Here is a 22,887-nt window from a genome sequence, read left to right on the forward strand (position 1 = left end):
GCCAGAGTTACCATCTCCCCAGACTACTACCCAGCCAGAGTTAGCTTCTCCCCAGCAAGAGTTACCTTCACCCCAGATTACTCCCCAGCCAGAGTTACCTTCTCCCCAGACTACTGCCCAGCCAGAGTTACCTTCTCCCCAGACTACTCCCCAGCCAGAGTTACCTTCTCCCCAGACTACTCCCCAGGCAGAGTTACCTTCTCCCCAGACTACTCCCCAGCCAGAGTTACCTTCTCCCCAGACTACTCCCCAGCCAGAGTTACCTTCTCCCCAGACTACTCCCCAGCCAGAGTTACCTTCTCCCCAGACTACTCCCCAGCCAGAGTTACCATCTCCCCAGACTACTACCCAGCCAGAGTTAGCTTCTCCCCAGCAAGAGTTACCTTCACCCCAGATTACTCCCCAGCCAGAGTTACCTTCTCCCCAGACTACTCCCCAGATTACTCCCCAGCCAGAGTTACCTTCTCCCCAGACTACTGCCCAGCCAGAGTTACCTTCTCCCCAGACTACTCCCCAGCCAGAGTTACCTTCTCCCCAGACTACTCCCCAGCCAGAGTTACCATCTCCCCAGACTACTACCCAGCCAGAGTTAGCTTCTCCCCAGCAAGAGTTACCTTCTCCCCAGACTACTCCCCAGGCAGAGTTACCATCTCCCCAGACTACTCCCCAGCAAGAGTTACCTTCTCCCCAGATTACTCCTCAGCCAGTCAGAGTTGACAAAATCACATACAGATGTGAGGCCAGGCTAAAGCTTTCATGCCAGTGCATGCAGCAACATTGAAACTAGTAGAGCAGTCCTGCTACCTGCTGGGCTAATGCTACCTTCCCACTGCTATGTGATCCAGTTTCACCATGCAACAGAACCCACTGTTTCCGGCCAGCCAGCCAAGCTCTACTGTGGAGTGCTGGTTGCTCAGGCCTATCAAATGTCCTCGAAATGAAATGAGCTGTTTTATCGCCTCACCCTAACCCAGTGGCAGCTGTGCCCCGGGCATCCAATTACCTACTGACTGAGATACATCTCTCTCCCTTCCCTGGCCTGGGCCTTCTGGGGGCTGCTGCGTCATGATTGGACCCGCAGCTGTCCATCACAGGGCCAACCTGCTGTTCTGCTCTGTGATTTGGTCCAATTGAAAACTGTGAGGTCTTCATGAGCAGGGTCTCTGCAGGTAAGTCACTCAGACATATAACAGTGGATATAATGCCAATACACTGAATTGCACTCTCAAAACCAATGGAATGTCAATGGTCTCTAAAAGGTCCATGAGGGAGTAAAGTACAGCACACTCTATCTTGTCATTTTCAGTGTTTTATTGCTGTCCTGTTTATCCGCTTGCTCTCAGTCACCGAGAGATCACTCTTCTCAGATCTCACTTTCGCTTCCTCTTTCCATCAACAGGGTCATTCAGCTTCCTGACTTGCAGGACACAAGGCTAAGGTGGAAAAAGAATGTGCTATTCTGTTCATCTGCTCTTATCCTTTTCTCTGCCCTAAATTCCTGTTTTGAGTGGGAACATTTGTCTGTTTCATGAGCTGAAGCATTATTATCACCTTGTTCGTGGAAAAAGGAAGTGACAAATACAGGAAATATATGTACCTTTCTATGCGCTGTGGAGGAGAGGTGATTAGAAGCAAAGCCATTGTGCTAGTGACTACCAGTGTCTAGTCATCTTTACAGTACGTATCGATACGGTTTCTAATATTAGTGTGTAACCTATGCTCTTCATCAGTAGTGTGTCAGTAATAGTGTGTAAAAGTGGTGATGTTGATATAACATTGATGATGTACATGTCATGTTCTGCCGTAGCACCCTATTCCCTGTAAGGTGTATTACTTTTGACCAGTTGGCGTAGTCGGCAAGGTACCTAGCCACACAAACAATATGGAGGGACAGGTAGTTGGTCAACTATATAGGGCAGGGCCAATCCTGGAACACAAAACATTTCTGGTTTTAGTTTCTACCTGGTAGTTTGTTGCACACACCTGGTGTCCCAGGTCTGAATTAGTCCCTGATTAGAAAGAGGGGATGAAAACCAGAAGTACAGTGCCTTGCAAAAGTATTCATCCCCCTTGGCGTTTTTCCTATTTTGTTGCATTACAACCTGTAATTTGAATGTATTTTTATTTGTATTTCATGTAATGGATATAGACAAAATAGTCCAAATTGGTGAAGTGAAATTAAAAAAAAAAATTGTTTCAAAAAATCAAAAACGGAAAAGTGGTGTGTGCATCTGTATTCACCCCCTTCGCTATGAAGCCCCTAAATATGATCTGGTGCAACCAATTACCTTTAGAAGTCACATATTTAGGTAAATAAAGTCCACCTGTGTGCAATCTAAGTGTCACATGATCTGTCACATGATCTCAGTATATGTTCTGTTCTGAAAGACCCCAGAGTCTGCAACACCACTAAGCAAGGGGCACCAACAAGCAAGAGACACCATGAAGACCAAGGAGCTCTCCAAAACAGGCCAGGGACAAAGTTGTGGAGATGTACAGATCAGGGTTGGGATATAAAAACTATCCAAAACGTTGAACATCCCATGGATCCCTTATATATAAAAAAAGAAAGAATATGGCACCACAACAAACCTGCCAAGAGAGGGCCGCCCACCAAAACTCACGGACCAGGCAAGGAGGGCATTAATCAGAGAGGCAACAAAGAGACCAAAGATAACCCTAAAGAAGCTGCAAAGCTCCACAGCGGAGATTGCAGTATCTGTCCATAGGACCACTTTAAGCCTGCACTCCACAGAGCTGGGCTTTATAGAAGAGTGTCAAGAAAAAAGCCATTGCTTAAAGAAAAAAATAAGCAAACAGGTTTGGCGTTCGCCAAAAGGCATGTGGAAGACTCTCCAAACATATGGAAGAAGATACTCTGGTCAGGTGAGACTAAAATTGAGCTTTTTGGCCATCAAGGAAACCGCTATGTCTGGTGCAAACCCAACACCTCTCATCACACCGAGTACACCATCCAGTGAAGTACGGTGGTGGCAGCATCATGCTGTGGGGATGTTAGTCATCGGCAGGGAAACTGGTCAGAATTGAAGGAATGATGGATGGTGCCAAATAGAAAGTATTTCTTGAGGGAAACCTGTTTGTCTTCCAGAGATTTGAGACTGGGACAGAGGTTCACCTTCCAGCAGGACAATGACCCTAAGCATACTGCTAAAGAAACACTCGAGTGGTTTAAGGGGAAACATTTAAATGTCTTGGAATGGCCTAGTCAAAGCCCAGACCTCAATCCAATTGAGAATCTGTGGTATGACTTAATGATTGCACCAGCGGAACCCATCCAACTTGAAAAAATGCCAGTGGCTAGATGTGCCAAGCTTATAGAGACATAACCCAAGAGGCTTGCTGCTGTAATTGCTGCAAAAGGCGGGTCAACAAAGTATTGACTTTGGGGGTGGTGAATAGTTATGCACGCTCAAGTTTTTTTTGTCTTTTCTTGTTTGTTTCAGAATAAAAACATATTTTCCATCTTCAAATTGGTAGGCATGTTGTGTAAATCAAATGATACAACCCCCCCCCCCCCCCAAAAAAATATATTTCAATTCCAGGTTGTAAGGCAACAAAATAGGAAAAATGCCAAGGGGGTGAATACTTTTGCAAGCCACTGTATTTCAGCCCTCCAGGACCAGGATTGGGCAGCTCTGGTATAGGGAATAGGGTGCCATTTGGGACACACATTGCCTCAGCCTCTATGGCCTTTCAGTGGCTACCTAAGGATGGGGAAAAGGTATCCATAGCGGTGGCTAAAGCAGTGACGGCAGCAGCCTCGGGCAGGGTCAGTGAGTCAGTTAGTGTCCTCTCCTCCCTGGTCAGGTCCTCTACTCCCTGCAGGCTGGGGGTCAGCGACTCGGTGCTCTCAGGACTCATCTGGGAGGTGGGGGTGTGGAACACGGTGCTCTGGGGGGTGGGGGAGACCACCTGGATGGACACGTCTGAGTTGGAGTACCCACCACCGAGCTGAGGGGTCTGAGGGGTGGTGGAGTCCCCCCTGAGGTCATTGAGGGCCGAGCTCACTAGGGAAGAATAAAACAAAATAAACCAAACATACAGTTTATCCACAAACACACACGATTCAGAGGTTTGACAGCTGCCAGGCCTGTTCTATTGTTAGCCTCAGTAATAGACAATAGACGTGACATCATAGATGCAAAGCTTTCTTGAATAGAATTGAGTTCTTTATATTTGGCCAGTTACAATACTCAAACAAAGAGAGAGAGAGAAATGAATTTGTGTTGTAGACGTCACAGACACAATGTTGTGTATGATGGTTTGCTATGTTTACACTGGTTAATGATGGCGTTTGGGTTACATTTCAATTCAATCAAGTAAACAGGAAGCAAATGAAAATTTTACCCCAAAAAGTATGGAAAAATGTTTTATTTCGAATTGGAATATCAGTTTACATCCTGAATTTAAATGGAATTGACCCCAACCCTGTTGTGGAGTTATCGAGCTGTGGGATAGCTAGCTTTGTTATGTTGTCGTGCTCACTGAACCGTCATCAGAGATACATTCCTCACATGGTACACGAGGTCAAGGACACGAGGAGATAGATAAATGTGGTGCTGAGCTCTGCACCTGTCAGCTGACACTTGACCTCCAGGCCTGACCTGACCTGTGGCGGCCATGTCTGAGAACCCTGTCGAGACCGCCTCAGTATGAAGGTTTTTCCTGCTTGTTTCCAGTGCTTATGTTTCAGAATGTCTTTAAGTCAATTTCCAGTGATAATGTTTCAATCCAAGTCATTTCTAGGGCTTATGTTTCAGACGGTGAAGTTTTTAAAGTCATTTCCATAACCACCATAACCAAGTGTTTGTGTGGAACGAACAGCTGACTGGTCGGACTCTTTACAACGTGATGAAACTGTGTTGCTCCTTGCTGAAACAAGCAAGGTGTTGTAGCAAACGAGTCGCCCTCACTGCAGCAGCAGCCCATGCAGTCAGGAGCGGAGTAGAGGAGAAAATGTGCTATTCTAATGATTAGAACGTGACCACGGCCATTTGGCTGACCAATAACCCTCATCCAAAATTCCATGACCGTCCCCGCCTTAATGGCGAGGTCATGAAATGTTTCAGCCGGTGAGGTTTTTAGGCCATTTCCAGTGCTTGTGTTTCAGCCTGTGAAGTGTGTAATGGTGAATGGGTATGGTATGGTACTGGGTCAGATGAGATCAGCCTGTGAAGTGTGTAATGGTGAATGGGTATGGTATGGTACTGGGTCAGATGAGATCAGCCTGTGAAGTGTGTAATGGTGAATGGGTATGGTATGGTACTGGGTCAGATGAGATCAGCCTGTGATGTGTGTAATGGTAAATGGGTATGGTATGGTACTGGGTCAGATGAGATCAGCCTGTGAAGTGTGTAATGGTGAATGGGTATGGTATGGTACTGGGTCAGATGAGATCAGCCTGTGAAGTGTGTAATGGTGAATGGGTATGGTATGGTACTGGGTCAGATGAGATCAGCCTGTGAAATGTGTAATGGTGAATGGGTATGGTATGGTACTGGGTCAGATGAGATCAGCCTGTGAAGTGTGTAATGGTGAATGGGTATGGTATGGTACTGGGTCAGATGAGATCAGCCTGGCAGCAGCAGCTGCATCACACAGTTGCCATTTATTTTCTCCTTTCATGTCTCGCTCTTCCTCTCTCTCTCCCATCTCAAGTTCTCTCTTTTCCTCTGCCTCTCTTTCAGGTCTTTCTCTCTCTCTGCTCCATCTCTCTCACACTCCCCCTCTTCTCTCTCGGTCCTGTGGTTTGTGTCATTCGTCACTCTGCACTGTATGCTGCTCTGCTCTCGGTTCATTTCGCCCAACAACAACAAACAAACTGCAACTTCAGCAAAAACAGCCCAGCAAAGTCTCTCTCTGTCTCTACCATCTACCCCTTCCTCCCATCTTTCTATATGCATCTCTCTGTCTCTCTCACACACAAGTACTGTACAATGCTGTGGTGGTGATGTTGAGAGAGGGCTCTCCATTGAGAATGCAGTAGTCAGGTGCTTATGTTGAAGAGGTAGAGAGGTCTGCATTGACAACACAGTAGTCAGGTATAGAGAGAAGTACCTCCCCATTGAGAATACTGTATACAGGTGCTGCTGTTGAGAGGTAGAGAGAGGTCTCCATTGACAACAGGTGCTGATGCTGAGCGATAGAGAGGTCCCTCTCCATCTCCATTGAGAACATAAGGTCAGGTGTGTTTCTGTGCTCCCGCAGCCTCCCCAGGCCCCCTGCTGGAATGTCAGGTCAGCACTCGCTTCACGCAGCAGGAGTGTCGTGTACCAGGAAGTGTAAGAATGTTCGCTGCTCCACAGCTATTTGGATGTGTGTGGTGTGTGTGCCTTTGTCGTTTTGGAATGCGTGCCTCAATGTGGTGGTCATGTGGAAAAGACCGATGTGTCAGTGTGTGTGTGTGTGAGTGGAGTGTGTGTGTGTCTAAAACAAAATGTAGACGTGCTATGTGCAGGGCTGTTAAAACATCTGCCTGTGTGTATGTATGTTTAAGCATATCTGTTTGTATGTATGTGACGGAGATATTCTGTGCATGTATGTGCATTGTAATCTGTGCTTCTGTATGTATTGAGCATGTGGTTATGTGTGTGTGTGTGCATATTTGTAAAGTGTGTGTGTGTTGTCAAGGACAGAGCTGTGTCGTTCTCCCAGGAATGCCAGCCAGTCAGCCATTAAGGGCTCAGGGTTTTCTCTCTGGAATAGGGCCTAAATTCCCAGCTGCTCTACACTATATATATTTATATACACACACACACACACACACACACACACACACACACACACACACACACACACACACACACACACACACACACACACACACACACACACACACACACACACACACACACACACACACACACACACACACACACACACACACACACACACACACACACACACACACACTGCAGTAGGATAATCCTTACAGAAGACAGTGTCATTTGATGTTACCCCGCGCCCCCCAACACACACACACACACCCGCGCTGACATTTTCATCTCCCTCACTCTCTCTCTCTCTCCTTCTTTCCTGCCTCCATCTCCTTCTGAAGATGTGTGCAGTCCCCCTCCCCTCCCTCTGTGTCACAAAGACATCCTGAACCCTGCAGACATTTTCTCTTCTGTCTCCTTCACTTCCCATATTTCTTCCCCCTCCTTCTCCTGCACTCATTCTCTCCCTCTCCTTCCCTCGCTCTCGCTCTGTCCTCAGCAGCAACTCCATTCAGATTAAACAACAGCTTACCTGATGGTTTCTGGTAGTTGTAGCCTACTCCTTCTCATTTAACTAACTAAATTCTGTCATTTTAATTCCATTTTGCATTGATTAGAGATCTCCCACGTTGCTTACTACACACGGAGCCACTGAGTGTAGATGGTGCCACATTGATTGGCCGACAATAACACACACGTGAAACCCGTGTAGGCTACTATGGTATGTACTTTATGTCATAAAACTACATTCAAAAGATAGTTTTATTGAATTAAAAATGTCAAATGTCATGGCATATCCTTGTGTGTAGCATTGTCTCATAGACAATTACATTTCGACAAAGCCTTTTCATTGTTAAAATACACTAAAAATGCACATTCGGACATTTGAATATCTGAATAAGCGTGCCCATCCCTACCTGATTTACTCAACTGTTTCCATTATTTTGTCAGTTACCTCAGGTGTGTGTGTGTGTGTGTGTGTGTGTGTGTGTGTGTGTGTGTGTGTGTGTGTGTGTGTGTGTGTGTGTGTGTGTGTGTTCACTCACCCCGGCTCTCCTGCTGAGCCCAGAATTCTTGGACTGTTTTGGTGATGTCACGGTTATCCTCTCTAAGCTCCCTCTGCCACTGGCGCAGCTCCTGCACATCTGCACGGGCCCGCACCTATACACACATACACACACGGTCGGAAACAGTTGTAATGACTATTCTTGTGTTTGACCTTGATTGAATCCACATTGTCAATCAAACTAAAACAGGCAGTATCCTCTAGATGGTCCAGATCCTCTCTGGTAGAATCCTACTGTGTTTTAATCTGGAGCAGCTGGAGGAGAAACACACTGGCTGGCACACCTGAATAAAGATTCCTTCCTCCAGAATACCATACAGCAGTGTGTGTGTGTACTGTTCGCTGCAGGCAATAGGATGGGTAGTTTAGCAGTACTAACATTCATGCGGATTCCCGTGTTGATAAAACAACGTGTTTGGCAGTAAACTGAAGGCAGTGCCAGGTCTTTCAGCTATTGTATGTTGATGATCATGTGGATAATAATGCAGATGATAATGTGGATGGTGGGACTAAATCCAGAATACTGAGAGAGCATGTTTGTTCCTGGAGCCTTTCCGAGGTCTTTCCCTGTGTTTCTGTGTGGCCTCAACGCTTTCAATGGAGGTTCCAAATAGCTGCTGCAGGGTAGCTGAATAGAACATGTCCCTGAATCCTCCTCTCTCCCAGCCCCCCTCTTTCCTACACTCTGACTAGATCTTTATGTCTCAGAGTCCCTCTTCACCCGTTTTCTCCTGCTCTCCATTCTCCTCTCACCCCTCCTACTGATGTTGTTCCAGAGTGGAAAGTTAAATATCTCTCGCTCTACTATCTCATCCTATCACTCTGTCTGTCTGTCTGGCTGATCATCAGTGTGTTTGTCTATCTGATCACTCTTTTCTTCATATCTTCTTTCTATCCCAGACATACTCCTGTTTGCCACTCTCTTACCTCCTCTCCTTGTTCCCATCTGCCCTTTTCTTTTATACCATTCTCCATCCTCTCCTCCTCTCTCTTCTCCACCTCACTTCTTGCCTCTCCCTCCTGCATTTCACCCTTCCCCCCTGCTCCCATTTCTATCTCCCTCTCCCCAGTGTGTCCCTTTTACATATCTCTCCCCTCCTCCCATGATCCCTCCTTTCACTCTCTCTACCCTCCCCTCTCTCTACTCCTTTGCCTCCTCTCACCCTCCCACCCCTTGCTCCCATTCCTTCATCTCTCCCCTGTTCCTCAGCCTCCCCTCCCCCGGTCTCTCCCCTCCTCCATCTCTCTCCTGTTCCTCAGCCTCCCCTCCCCCGGTCTATCCCCTCCTCCATCTCTCTCCTGTTCCTCAGCCTCCCCTCCCCCGGTCTCTCCCCTCCTCCATCTCTCTCCCCAGAATAGCCTTAGTTAGTGGTTAGCCGTAGCTAGCTGCAGTCTAAATGTGAGTGTGTGGCTGTGAAAGTGGGCCTGTTACGTAAGGCCGTACCATGGCATTGGGGTGAAGGGGGGTAGGGGATCCATGGTTTATTCAGTGGGTGTCAGAACGCAGCACAACCCCCTCTGCTGACGGGAGATACCATAGAGATGGAAATGAGGGGTGAGGGTCAGGAGGGGGGCAGTCTGTCTTGTTTGTGTGCGCATGCATGTGTGTGTGTCGGTATGGCACTTGAGGAAGAAAGGGGATGGGTGATGGGAGTGTCTGTGTAAATCAGTGCAGATAGCTAGTTAACCAGGATGAGGTTTGTTATGGCTGAAGTGCATCATGGATTCAGTTTAGCACTGCATCATGTCTGTCTGTACACGTGTCTGTTTCATTACATACGGATGAGTGTTTTTGTGTGTCAAACCATTAGTGCGCCTTTCCTAATAATCTTTTGAGTATGTGTGTATTGTGTACTTTGGTGTGCATGTCAGGATGAATGTGTGTGTCTGTGTGTATTTTAGTTGAACACGTGAGTGAGTTGTCCCTCCCCTGGGTATGTGTGAAGGATGGGCATTTCAAACGTGATTATATAAATGAGCGAGACAGCGCGCACACACACACAGCATAAGCACCAAACGCACAGTGAGACCCCATCCAACTTAATCCCCACTGGCATCCTCGCTACAAGTCAAAGTCTTCCCAAGAAAACCTGTTCACACGCACACACACACACACACACGCACACACACACAGCATAAAACACATGCAAAACCACAAACACCCACATAAATACCTGACACAAAGATACGCAGATGCACACACACACACACACACCTTCCAAGTGTCATTCTCTCTGTCAGGTGGTCTAGCTGAGGCAGAGCTCTTGACCAAGTCTGTGGGAGAAAAGGGAGGAGAAGAGAGGAGAAGAATAAAGCGGAGAGGAAAGGGGATTAGAGTCTGAGATCAGAGACTTTACTTCATCCTGAACACTGAAGCATGCATGAGAACACCAGCTGTTCTGGACGACTGTGTGATCATGCTTGCCGTAGCCGACCTTTAAACAGGTCAACATTTGCAAGGCCACAGGGCAGACGGATTACCAGGGCGTGTACTCACAGCATGCCCAGACCAACTGGCAAGTGTCCTCACTGACATGTTCAACTTCTCCCTGACTGTACTACCAACATGTTTCAAGCAGACCACCATAGTTCCTGTGCCCAAGAATGCCAAGGTAACCTGCCTAAATGACTACCGCCCCGTAGCACACACATTAGTAGTCATGAAGTGCTTTGAAAGGCTGGTCATAATGCCCACAAAGTTCATCACTAAGCTAAGGACCCTAGGACTAAACACCTCCCTCTGCAACTGGATCTTGGACTTCCTGACGGGCTGCCCCCGTGTTAAGGGTAGGTAACATCACATCTGCCACGCTGATCCTCAACACTGGGGCCCCTCAGGGTTGCGTGCTTAGTCCCCTCCTGTACTCCCTGTTGACCCACGAATATGTGGCCAAGCACGACTCCAACACCATCATTAAGTTTGCTGACGACGACAGTGGTAGGCCTGATCACCGACAACGATGAGACAGCCTATGAGGAGGAGGTCAGATAACTGGCAGTGTGGTGCAAGGACAACAACCTCTCCCTCAACATGAGCAAAACAAAGGATCTGATCCCGGACTACAGGAAAAGGCGGGCCGAACAGGCCCCCATTAACATCAACGGGTTGAGAGTTTCAAGTTCCTTGGTGTCCACATCACCAACAAACTATCATGGTCCAAACACAACATGACAGTCGTGAAGAGGGCACGATAACACCTTTTCCCCCTCAGGAGACTGAAAAGATTTAGCATGTGTCCCTTACAGCTGCACCATCGAGTGTCCTGACCGGTTGCATCACTGCCTGGTATGACAACTGCTCGGCATCTACAGAGGGTAGTGCGTACGGCCCAATACATCACTGGGGCCAAGCTTCCTGCCAGCCAGGACCTATATAATAGGCAGTGTCAGAGGAAAGCCCAAAAAATTGTCAAAGACTCCAGTCACCCAAGTCATAGACTGTTTCCTCTGCTACTGCATGGCAAGTGGTACCAGAGCGCCAAGTCTAAGTCCAAAAGGCTCCGGATCAGCTTCTACCCCCAAGCCATAAGACTGCTGAACAATTAATCAAATGGCCACCCAGACTAGTTACATATGTTTTTACATTGCTACTATGCATAGTCAGTTAGCTATGCATTGTCACTTTACCCCTACATACATGTACATATTACCTCGACTAACCTGTACCCCCCACATTGACTCGGTACAGGTACCACCTGTACATAGCCTCCTTATTGTTATGTCATCTTATTGTGTTACTTTTTATCAAATGTTTTACTTTCGTTTATTTAGCAAATATTTTCTGAGCCATATTTCTTGAACTGCATTGTTGGTTAAGGGCTTGTAAGTAAGCATTTCACGGTAAAGTCTACACTTGTTGTATTCGGTGCATGTGACAAATAAAATGTGATTTGATTTGATTCATCTACAGCAGAGCCGGGCCATGGAGGAATGTAGGGGTGGATGGCGAGGAGGAAGAACCACGCTCTGCCTCAGGGTACTGCACTTCCTGTGAGCCACACAGGGTTCATCTAAGTGCCTTGTGGTTCCTCACTGCATCACTGGCTGTGTCTCAAACAGCACCCTATTCCCTATGTAGTGTGTACTATAAGCCTATAGGGAGGGATGGCTAGACACAGATTAGAGAAGTGTTCATTGTGGTTATAAGGCAAACTCAGCCCTTGTGTTCTTATTGTCCGCCCCTCATAATGGCTTGTCTACCATTAGCTTTTCACTAGCTCACTGGTCTAATGCAAGTCAACTAACATCCCTCCAATCACTAATCTGGAATCACAGACCTAGTTCTCTATGGGCAAAATCTCTCTTCAACAGCTTTGCCTCACATAGACATTTATTTGCTAGAACAGGTGTGGAGTCTTGACTTGAATGGGGATGTCTGTTCTACAGATTTTATTTCTATGTCCCCACAGTTCTGTGAATTCATCACTGATAGTGGTGGCACCACTACCAGGCCATGCCAGGGCATGCAGGGATAATACTGGGGGTCACCCAAGCCTACACCCCACAGTCATACACAGGGCTCTATGCTGCCTCTTTTTACAAGGAGCATGTGTGAGTAAAAAATGTTAGGAGCACACAACAAAATATTTGAGGTAACAAGACGTTTTCTTTGTCATGATTCTGCGCTCAGTGTGTTCTCCATGGCACTCAGGTGCTGCCGTACAGATCATTACAACAATTATCTGGGTGATGTTTTTCTAGGCACACTGGTGCTCCTAAATTAAAATTCCAGGTCGCACAGCAAAATATTTAGGCGCATATGCCAGTAAAATGGTCGCAATGTAGAGCCCTAACAAAGTAAGTATAGGGCACAGCAGTACCTAGCTACTCACAATCTAAGTACAGAGAGAGGTAGATGACTATGGACTGGGTTGGGGTAGGCTAGGCTATAGGCTAGACAAAGCTAAGCAACTAGGCTAGGCTATAGGCTAGACTGACTATGGACTGGACTGGGGTAGGCTAAGCTATAGGCTAGACTGACTATGGATTGGGGTAGGTTAGGCTATAGGCTAGAAAAAGCTAAACTACTAGGCTAGGCTATAGGCTAGACTGACTATGGACTGGGTTTGGCTAGGCTATAGGCTAGAACAAGCTAAACTACTATGCTAGGCTATAGGCTAGACTGACTATGGACTGGGGTAGGCTAGGCATTAAGCTAGAACTGACTATGGACTGGAATGGGGTAGGCTAGGACTAAGCTCTGCTGTGCTGGGCTATGAGATGTCCTGGGCTGGACTGGGCTAGGTACTGAGTCCGTGCCTGTAAATCTCTGAGAGTGGGGGTAGGCTCTACGGAGCAGAACCCTAGAGGCATCTATCTATGACCATAAAAGCCCTCTCTTTCTCTGCATGGCCACACTACTGAGCCCCATTGACTGTTTAATTGGAAAGCTATTTATTACTGGTCTCCTTTGACCACAATACTGTTTAACTCACCATTGCAATGCCTTGAGTGGTCTGTGGTGGGTTTATGTAGTATATCTCTGTGGTGGGTTTATGTAATATATCTCTGTGGTGGGTTTATGTAGTATATCTCTGTGATGGGTTTATGTAATATATCTCTGTGGTGGGTTTATGTAATATATCTCTGTGGTGGGTTTATGTAGTATATCTCTGTGATGGGTTTATGTAGTATATCTCTGTGATGGGTTTATGTAATATATCTCTGTGGTGGGTTTATGTAGTATATCTCTGTGGTGGGTTTATGTAATATATCTCTGTGGTGGGTTTATGTAATATATCTCTGTGGTGGGTTTATGTAATATATCTCTGTGGTGGGCTTATGTAATATATCTCTGTGGTGGGTTTATGTAATATATCTCTGTGATGGGTTTATGTAGTATATCTCTGTGGTGGGTTTATGTAATATATCCCTGTGGTGGGTTTATGTAGTATATCTCTGTGGTGGGTTTATGTAATATATCTCTGTGGTGGGTTTATGTAATATATCTCTGTGGTGGGCTTATGTAGTGTATCTCTGTCAGTGGAGGCTGCTGAAGGGAGGACATGGCTTCCATATGGTTGATACCATTCCAATGACTCCATTCCAGACATTATCATGAGCCATCCTCCCCTCAGCAGCCTCCACTGATCATTGTAGTGGGCTTATGTAGTGCATCTGCTGGCTAAGGCTTCCGGATGGTTAGAGCAGGGTCATATTCATTAGGGCAAACCATAGCAAAACGTTTTGAAAGGGAAGCTTTTCTTATTGGGTGAGTGCAGGTAGTCCTTCGCTGTTTCAGTCCCTTTTCTTCTGTTTGGTGCCTAATTAACATCCCCATTAGCTGTTGCGAAAGCAGCAACTATTCTTCCTGGGGTCCACACTAAACAGGAAACATGACATAATACAGCTCAAGGACAGAACTACATCAAACATGTTTTAAAGTCACACGTAGCCTACATGTCAATACATACACACAAACTATCTAGGTCAAATAGGGGAGAGCCTTGTGCCGTGAGGTGTTGCTTTATCTGTTTTTTGAAACCAGGTTTGCTGTTTATCTGAGCAATATGAGATGGAACGGATTTCCATGCAATAATGGCTCTATATAATACTGTACACTGTCTTTAATTTGTTCTGGATTTGGGGACTGTGAAAAGAGGAGTTTACACTTTGAAGTGTACCTCCAGTACTGTACTGCACTGTGCCTAGCAGGAGTTAAAGGATGGAGGATTATGGCTAGCTGGGCTATGGCTACGGTGTGTTAGCTAAGTATATTACATAACATGTTGTGTCGTAGCATCTCTCTTTCTAGTGTTCAGCCTAGCATCTCCCTGTGCTGCTCAGAGAGACAATAACATTGTCTGACTGGGTGCTGTGTGATATACTGGCTGCTGTGTGATATACTGGCTGCTGTGTGACATACTGCCTGCTGTGTGATATACTGGCTGCTGTGTGATATACTGGCTGCTGTGTGATATACTGGCTGCTGTGTGACATACTGGCTGCTGTGTGACATACTGGCTGCTGTGTGATATACTGGCTGCTGTGTGATATACTGGCTGCTGAGTGATATACTGGCTGCTGTGTGATATACTGGCTGCTGTGTGACATACTGGCTGCTGTGTGACATACTGGCTGCTGTGTGACATCTGGCTGCTGTGTGATATACTGGCTGCTGTGTGATATACTGGCTGCTATGTGGCATCAATGTGTGTTTCTGATGCCGACCATTCATCCTTGGTAACAACTACACATATTGTCAATGAAAGAGGTGAGGGAGGGAGGGGTACACACAAATGCACGTACACACGCACCCGCACACCCCTCCTCTGCAGTCAACGCTGCGTCAAGCAGGTTACATAACTCAGCCAAGTGAGTGAGAGAGAAAGAGGGAGATAGTAAGAGAAAGGGGTGAGGCAGAGAAAGAGAGATATAGACGGAGGAAGGATGGGGAGCAACAGGAGAGTATGGTGTAAGGGGGATTGAATGAGAGAGGAAGAGAGAGATAGAGAAAGGGAGTGAGGATCAGGAGAGTATGGTGTAAGGGGGACTGAATGAGAGAGGAAGAGAGAGATAGTCGGAGGAAGGGGGAGGAACAGGAGAGTATGGTGTAAGAGGGATTGAATGAGAGAGGAAGAGAGAGCTAGTCAGAGGAAGCGGATGAACAGGAGAGTATGGTGTAAGGGGGATTGAATGATAGAGAAAGAGAGAGATAGTCAGAGGAAGGGGGAACAGGAGAGTATGGTGTAAGGGGGATTGAATGAGAGAGACAGTCGGAGGAAGGGAGGGAGGAACAGGAGAGTATGGTGTAAGGGGGACTGAATGAGAGAGACAGTCGGAGGAAGGGGGGAACAGGAGAGTATGATGTAAGGGGGATTGAATGAGAGAGACAGTCGGAGGAAGGGGGGAACAGGAGAGTATGGTGTAAGGGGGACTGAATGAGAGAGACAGTCGGAGGAAGGGGGAACAGGAGAGTATGATGTAAGGGGGATTGAATGAGAGAGGAAGAGAGAGATAGTCAGAGGAAGCGGATGAACAGGAGAGTATGGTGTAAGGGGGATTGAATGAGAGAGATAGTCAGAGGAAGGGAGGGAGGAACAGGAGAGTATGGTGTAAGGGGGATTGAATGAGAGAGATAGTCAGAGGAAGGGAGGGAGGAACAGGAGAGTATGGTGTAAGGGGGACTGAATGAGAGAGAAAGTCAGAGGAAGGGGGGAACAGGAGAGTATGGTGTAAGGGGGATTGAATGAGAGAGATAGTCAGAGGAAGGGAGGGAGGAACAGGAGAGTATGGTGTAAGGGGGATTGAATGAGAGAGGAAGAGAGAGATAGTCGGAGGAAGGGGGGGAGGAACAGGAGAGTATGGTGTAAGGGGGATTGAATGAGAGAGGAAGAGAGAGATAGTCGGAGGAAGGGGGGGAGGAACAGGAGAGTATGGTGTAAGGTGGATTGAATGAAAAAAGAAGAGAGATAGTCGGAGGAAGGGGGGAGGAACAGGAAAGTATGGTGTAAGGGGGATTGAATGAGAGATGAAGAGAGAGAGTCAGAGGAAGGGGGAACAGGAGAGTATGGTGTAAGGGGGATTGAATGAGAGATGAAGAGAGAGAGTCAGAGGAAGGGGGAACAGGAGAGTATGGTGTAAGGGGGACTGAATGAGAGAGGAAGATAGATAGTCAGAGGAAGGGAGTGAGGAACAGGACAGTATGGTGTAAGGTGGACTGAATGAGAGAGGAAGAGAGAGATAGTCGGAGGAAGAGGAGAGTATGGTGTAAGAGGGATTGAATGAAAGAGATAGTCAGAGGAAGGGAGGGAGGAACAGGAGAGTATGGTGTAAGGGGGAATGAATGAGAGAGAAAGTCAGAGGAAGGGGGGAACAGGAGAGTATGGTGTAAGGGGGATTGAATGAGAGAGGAAGAGAGAGATAGTCAGAGGAAGGGAGGGAGGAACAGGAGAGTATGGTGTAAGGTGGATTGAATGAAAGAAGAAGAGAGAGATAGTCGGAGGAAGGGGGGAGGAACAGGAAAGTATGGTGTAAGGTGGATTGAATGAAAGAAGAAGAGAGAGTCAGAGGAAGGGAGTGAGGAACAGGAGAGTATGGTGTAAGGTGGATTGAATGAGAGAGGAAGAGAGAGATAGTCAGAGGAAGGGGGAGGAACAGGAGAGTATGGTGTAAGGGGGATTGAATGAGAGAGGAAGAGAGAGATAGTCAGGGGAAGGGGGGAGGAACAGGAGAGTATGGTGTAAGGGAGACTGAATGAGAGAGGAAGGATTAGGATGAGTATGATGGATAAAGGGCTAGAGGTGAGAACGAGAGGAAAATAGTATTGACGTCTGCTGAAAAGCTTCACATACACTGTTTCCACCCCGCTGAGCCACCCACACACACACACTCCTCTGAAGCATGATGGCACTGTATATACCTGTATATATATATATATATGTGATGCTGCTTGGCATTAAGGCCAAAGAGTTCAATCTTGGTTTCATCAGACCAGAGAATCTTGTTTCTCATGTTCTGAGAGTCTTTAGGTGCCTTTTGACAAACTCCAAGCTGGCTGTCATGTGCCTTTTACTGAGGAGTGGCTTCCATCTGGCCACTCTAGCATAAAGGCCTGATTGGTGGAGTCCTGTAGAAATGGTTGTCCTTCTGGAAGGTTCTCCCATCTCCACAGAGGAACTCTAGAGCTCTGTCATTGACCATCAAGTTCTTGGTCACCTCCTTGACCAAGGCCCTTCTCCCCCGATTGCTCAGTTTGGCCGGGTGACCAGCTCTAGGAAGAGTCTTGGGGGTTTCAAACTTCTTCCATTTAAGAATGATGGAGGCCACTGTGTTCTTGGGGACCTTCAATGCTGCCTTGACACAATCCTGTCTCGAAGCTCTACGGACAATTCCTTCAACCTCACGGCTTGGTTTTTGCTCTGACATGCACGGTCAACTGTGGGACCTTATATAGACAGGTGTGTGTCTTTCCAAATTATGTACAATCAATTTAATTTACTACAAGTGGACTCCAATCAAGTTGTAGAAACATCTCAAGGATGATCAATGGAATATTTCGAGTCTCATAGCAAAGAGTCTGAATACCTATATAAATAAGGTATTTATGTTTACTAAAAACCTGTTTTCGCTTTGTCATTATGGGGTATTGTGTGTAGATTTTAGAAAAAGGCTGTTTACGTAACTAAATGTGGAAAAAGTCAAGGGGTTTGAATACTTTCCGAAGGCCCTGTATGTGAGTTGGGAGGGTTAACCACTACGCCCTAGTTAAGATCTAGTCCCAGATCCCCATTATCCACAGACACAAACATGGCTGTACATCAAACAGCCAGCCCCTCGGACCCAGTTCTGGGCTGGCCCCTTGAACCCAGTTCTGGGCTGGCCCCTCGGACCCAGTTCTGGGCTGGCCCCTCGGACCCAGTTCTGGGCTGGCCCCTCGGACCCAGTTCTGGGCTGGCCCAAGCCCATAAAACAGCACTAACAGTGTTCCTCTCCTTCACTTCCTCTCTAATCATCCCTGAAAAAGCATTTTAGCAGAGCCTTCCAAGCCGTCTCTCTCCACTCCCTCCCTAAACTTCTAGTGGGGAGAGTCTGCTGTTCTATCCCTCGCCCTATTGAACCTCACCTCAGTTAGAGCAGGATAAACACAGGGAGTCAATGAGGACAGGCTCACTACCGCCACCTCCTGTTGAGGAGAGGAATTACAACCAATTACAGTGCGAGATAACACAAGAGATCCAATACTGCCTACCTCTGGCCACACTGGCAGAACAGGACACAGGGACACGTGGACACATTCTCATGCTCTACTCTGCCCACCCCAGTGCTTCTTCAAGCCCACTCGAGCAGAGCCTGTTTGGACATGACAGATCTAAACCACAGCTGGCATCGTCGATCCTTAATCATTTACACTGACAATGAGGAGATTTTTGGCTGGAGTCGCAGGGATGAGTTTTGTTTTGGTGTTTGTGTGTAAAAAAGGGGTCATTTGTGGTTACATCATAAACAGACAACAACAGTGTCTAGTAGATAGACGAGACAGAGACTTGTCTGATTAGAAGTGTCTCTATGGGTGTGTGTGAGTTTACATTTTTTGTAATTTATGAGACGCTCTTAACCAGAGCGACTTACAGCTATTAGTGTCTATATTTATCCAGAACAGAGCACTCAAGAACACCCACACAGGAAGGAATTAGGCAGTGCATCACTGATGACATAATCACGCTGTAGCCAGAAAATAATGGGATTACACAATATATTTGTTTCATATGGGGTCACTGGCCAGCTCCTGAAAATGCACACGCCTGAACACAATAATACACACACATGCATGCACGTAAAAGAACATACAACACTCCTTCCGTGGCATCCAACTGCTCTTAAACGCTAGTAAAACCAAATGCATGCTTTTCAACCGTTCGCTGCCTGCACCCGCACGCCCTACTAGCATCACCACCCTGGATGATTCCGACCTAGAATATGTGGACATCTATAAGTACCTAGGTGTCTGGCTAGACTGTAAACTCTCCTTCCAGACTCATATCAAACATCTCCAATCTAAAATCAAATCTAGAGTCGGCTTTCTATTCCGCAACAAAGCCTACTTCACTCACGCCGCCAAACTGACCCTAGTAAAACTGACTATCCTACCGATCCTCGACTTCGGCGATGTCATCTACAAAATAGCTTCCAATACTCTACTCAGCAAACTGGATGCAGTTTATCACAGTGCCATCCGTTTTGTTACAAAAGCACCTTATACCACCCATCACTGCGACCTGTATGCTCTAGTCGGCTGGCCCTCGCTACATATTTGTCGCCAGACCCACTGGCACCAGGTCGTCTACAAGTCCATGCTAGGTAAAGCTCCGCCTTATCTCAGTTCACTGGTCACGATGGCAACACCCACCCGTAACACTAGCCTACCTGGTTAAATAAAGGTTAAATAAATTAATAAAAATAAATAAAAAAACACATAAGCATGCACGCTTACACACTAACAAACACACAGCAAAATAGGGGACAGTGGAGCATTTAACCCTTTACACACCGTGCAATGACACCCTTTAAAATGGTACAAGAATATTTCTCATCTAAAATAACAGTGACCTTTAATTTACTGTCAACAACACTCACAGTATAGCCCCGCCAGAAGGACTGGATGAGAACAGCAGCATGCTGGTCTGACAGCAGTAGGGAGAGAGGGATGGGAGGCCTGGGACTGGGAGAGGGAGGGAGAAGAGAGGAGGGGATGGAGAGAGGAGAGGGCCGCGTGTGAGTCACCTCTGTTCATAAGGGCAGCATCAGCCTAAGGTGCAAGTTTGTGTCACTGTGTGTGTGTGTGTGTGTGTGTGTGTGTGTGTGTGTGTGTGTGTGTGTGTGTGTGTGTGTGTGTGTGTGTGTGTACATGCATACATATTTCATGTGATTTCTGAGATGACTTTCTTGCTCTGTGTTATGTTTGCGTATACACTTTATTAAGTCTCCTGCATCTCACTGTATCCTGAGCCAGTCCTTGACAAATGGGATCTCATGGAAGTCCACAGGGGCCTGTCCCTGCCGGCGGGGGTTCCGACTGCAGTGAGAGAGAAGAAAAGGCTTTGGAACAGACCGTAGCAGACAGAATATTAAGCTTAGTTTCACACAAAGACAAACTCCAGTCATAGTTGCGTAACACCAATCCATTTTTAGAGACAGACTTTTTTTTTTATGGTAAAAGCAATGGCTTAGCACTCAGAAGATAAAGAGGTGGCAGAAAGTTCAGAGACATTGTCAAAGATTTTTACTAAATCAACTGAGAATGGAAGAGAGCAAAGGGGGCATGCAGGCAGTCTTACTTGTACAGCCACTCAGTTAGGAAGTCACAAGCGTTGAATGCTGTTCTTTTCCTCTTAAACAGGTAAAAGGATGACAGTGTTACTGTACTGTAATAATCTGCAGAGCTCTACAGAAGTAGGCTACAGTATAATCATCATTATCATAGTATAATCAGTGCTTGAAGTCGTATTAAAGAAGTCCTAGTACTAGTTTTGGGTGTCGGGATTCATGTTAGAGACAATATTTCAGAAGAGGTGATCATACATCCTGTCACTCTATAATTCAAAGTCGTTTATGTAGTACAGTCAGGAGAAGCAAACTATTAAAATACTGTAATGTATTCTAGTTTGGTGGTCTGTAGTGTTCTGCAGGGCCACATTGATATCTAGTAAATTGCCATTATATCATGTTAGTGTTATCGTGTGATATAGGCCTAGTGCCAGTACCTCCAGGCAGTGTTGTCTCTGGGCCTCTCTCAGCATGGCCTCCAGTCCAGGCAGTAGCACTGGGAACACGGACCCCTCCAGGAACTGGGTGATTGGGCCTGGGGCAGACATGGGAATGGATCAACACAAGTGGGGTAAGAGTGGCCTTTCTGCCATGCAAAGGGACATTTCACTCCAACTGTAGCCTAAAACATTGTTTTGGTACTATTATTGGGGAGTAAAATCAAGACAGACTTGAAACATTATTATCATCTACTATGCTTAGAGAGCTAATTAAACAGGAAAGTATTGTTCCTGATAAAAGCATAGATTATGTATAGCGATTGAGGGGGGAAAGCAGTATCGGGTCTTGCACCAGAAACACTGAGGCTACAGGACACTAGTCTACTTCCTGTGCCATAAACGTCAAGACCTCTTGGCAGAGGCAATACTATGTTTAGCACATACAAAGAAGCTACAGTTTTAAGTGGTTTGAAACTCACGTTGATGGAGCTGGGGAGTGGATGCAGGGTGTGTGGTCAGAGGCTGTCTGTGACAGGAGGATGGAGGTTTGTCCAAGACAGAGTATCCAGCAAGGGCAGGGTGGCTCAGAAGAGGGTCAACATGCTTCACAGGATCATCATCCACAGTAACCTAGAAAGCCATACAGCACCATGTAGACAAACATATCGTTTTCTTTTTACAAATGAATTGTTGAATTTGAATGTATTTACTGAAGTGCAATTATTGTTGGCTGCCTTACCTTAGCTGCCATGAGACCATAGAAGACAGGAGAGTGCTTGCTGGCGCTGTACTGGGAGACATGAGTGCTCACTGAACCACTGTCTGTCCAAGCAGCGCTGGGTGGACTGGGCTGCTCCGACTCATATTCTGGTTGCACACAACAATGAAAACGCCATTTTTATTTATATTTTAGTCGACAACATGCATACCGGTATTTACAATTAACTCTCAAGCGAAGCATACCTTACCTTCACAGACTTGTTGCCACAATGATTTCTTAGCACCAATCATTTTTGCCATTCTGAAGCAGTTGCTAAGAACGCGTCGCTGGTTGTCATGGAAAAACGTATCTTCGTACTTCCGGTTTAAAAATATATACGAATAATATTTTTGATTAGCCACAAAAAAACGAATTTTAAACACCATTAGAAAATACGTATAACGGCACAACAAGTCTTTAAAAGAAACCAATGGCAAACACGCAGGGGCTTTTCCTAAAAAAAAATATTCCACGTCAGCCACTGGAGGGCAGCAGCTCCAGCTGACTCAGACGGAACCAAAGAGGGAGTTTTATTACGCTGGCTCAGGTTGAATCATAATCGGGCGAAAGCGGGGAGGGAGGCGCGCCATCTCAAATCAAACAGTAATCTGAGCCGCTCAGTCATGTTGTCAACAAGGCAGCACGGTGCATCGTCCATAAAATTGTATTTTTCATGAAATACATGTTTGAATTTAACTAGTTTTCATTGAGAAGGCAGATAAAGCATTTTTTTAAAAAAAATCAAAAGCAATCAATGTTGTGAAAGCTTGTGAAAACAAAATCCTACTCATCAGTCCACGTGCTTAGTTACATTACTTTTGTTATGAGCCGACTTTGCTGTCGACCATAGCGGGGCACCTGGCTCATGCCCGGGAGGCAGTAGGATCCTTGGGATGGCCCTACCCTACTTGCAGTAGAGTCCAACGCTAAACAGATTGAATTGGGACATGCCCGTGGCATTAATAAAACTCCTTCATTCCTACGTATGATCTACTACTCTGTATTTTGACCAATGAAGCTTATAATAACTTGGTTATATCAAAGACAGTTTGAATTACGATTAATGTGGTGTATTATAAGCTTATTATTATTTATTATAAGCTTATAATACACCCAACA

The 22,887-nt window shown here is 46.2% G+C and overlaps 1 protein-coding gene across 1 annotated transcript; it reads right to left on the bottom strand.

Annotated features, from left to right (window-relative positions):
• Positions 1-1,296: 1,296 nt before the first annotated feature.
• On the bottom strand, positions 1,297-22,068 carry LOC139424052 (IQ motif containing K). The gene is made up of 9 exons (XM_071175741.1): positions 21,977-22,068; positions 21,748-21,875; positions 21,488-21,638; positions 21,006-21,103; positions 20,580-20,632; positions 20,240-20,317; positions 19,879-19,963; positions 7,784-7,898; positions 1,297-4,028 (listed from the first exon to the last, which is right to left on the bottom strand). Exons 1-9 carry the CDS (start codon positions 22,026-22,028, stop codon positions 3,715-3,717), a joined length of 1,074 nt encoding a protein of 357 aa, XP_071031842.1. The 5' UTR covers positions 22,029-22,068; the 3' UTR covers positions 1,297-3,714.
• Between the last annotated feature and the right edge of the window lie 819 nt (positions 22,069-22,887).

The sequence above is a fragment of the Oncorhynchus clarkii genome, chromosome 13 (genome assembly GCF_045791955.1).
Source record: "Oncorhynchus clarkii lewisi isolate Uvic-CL-2024 chromosome 13, UVic_Ocla_1.0, whole genome shotgun sequence".
Classification (NCBI taxonomy): domain Eukaryota; kingdom Metazoa; phylum Chordata; class Actinopteri; order Salmoniformes; family Salmonidae; genus Oncorhynchus; species Oncorhynchus clarkii.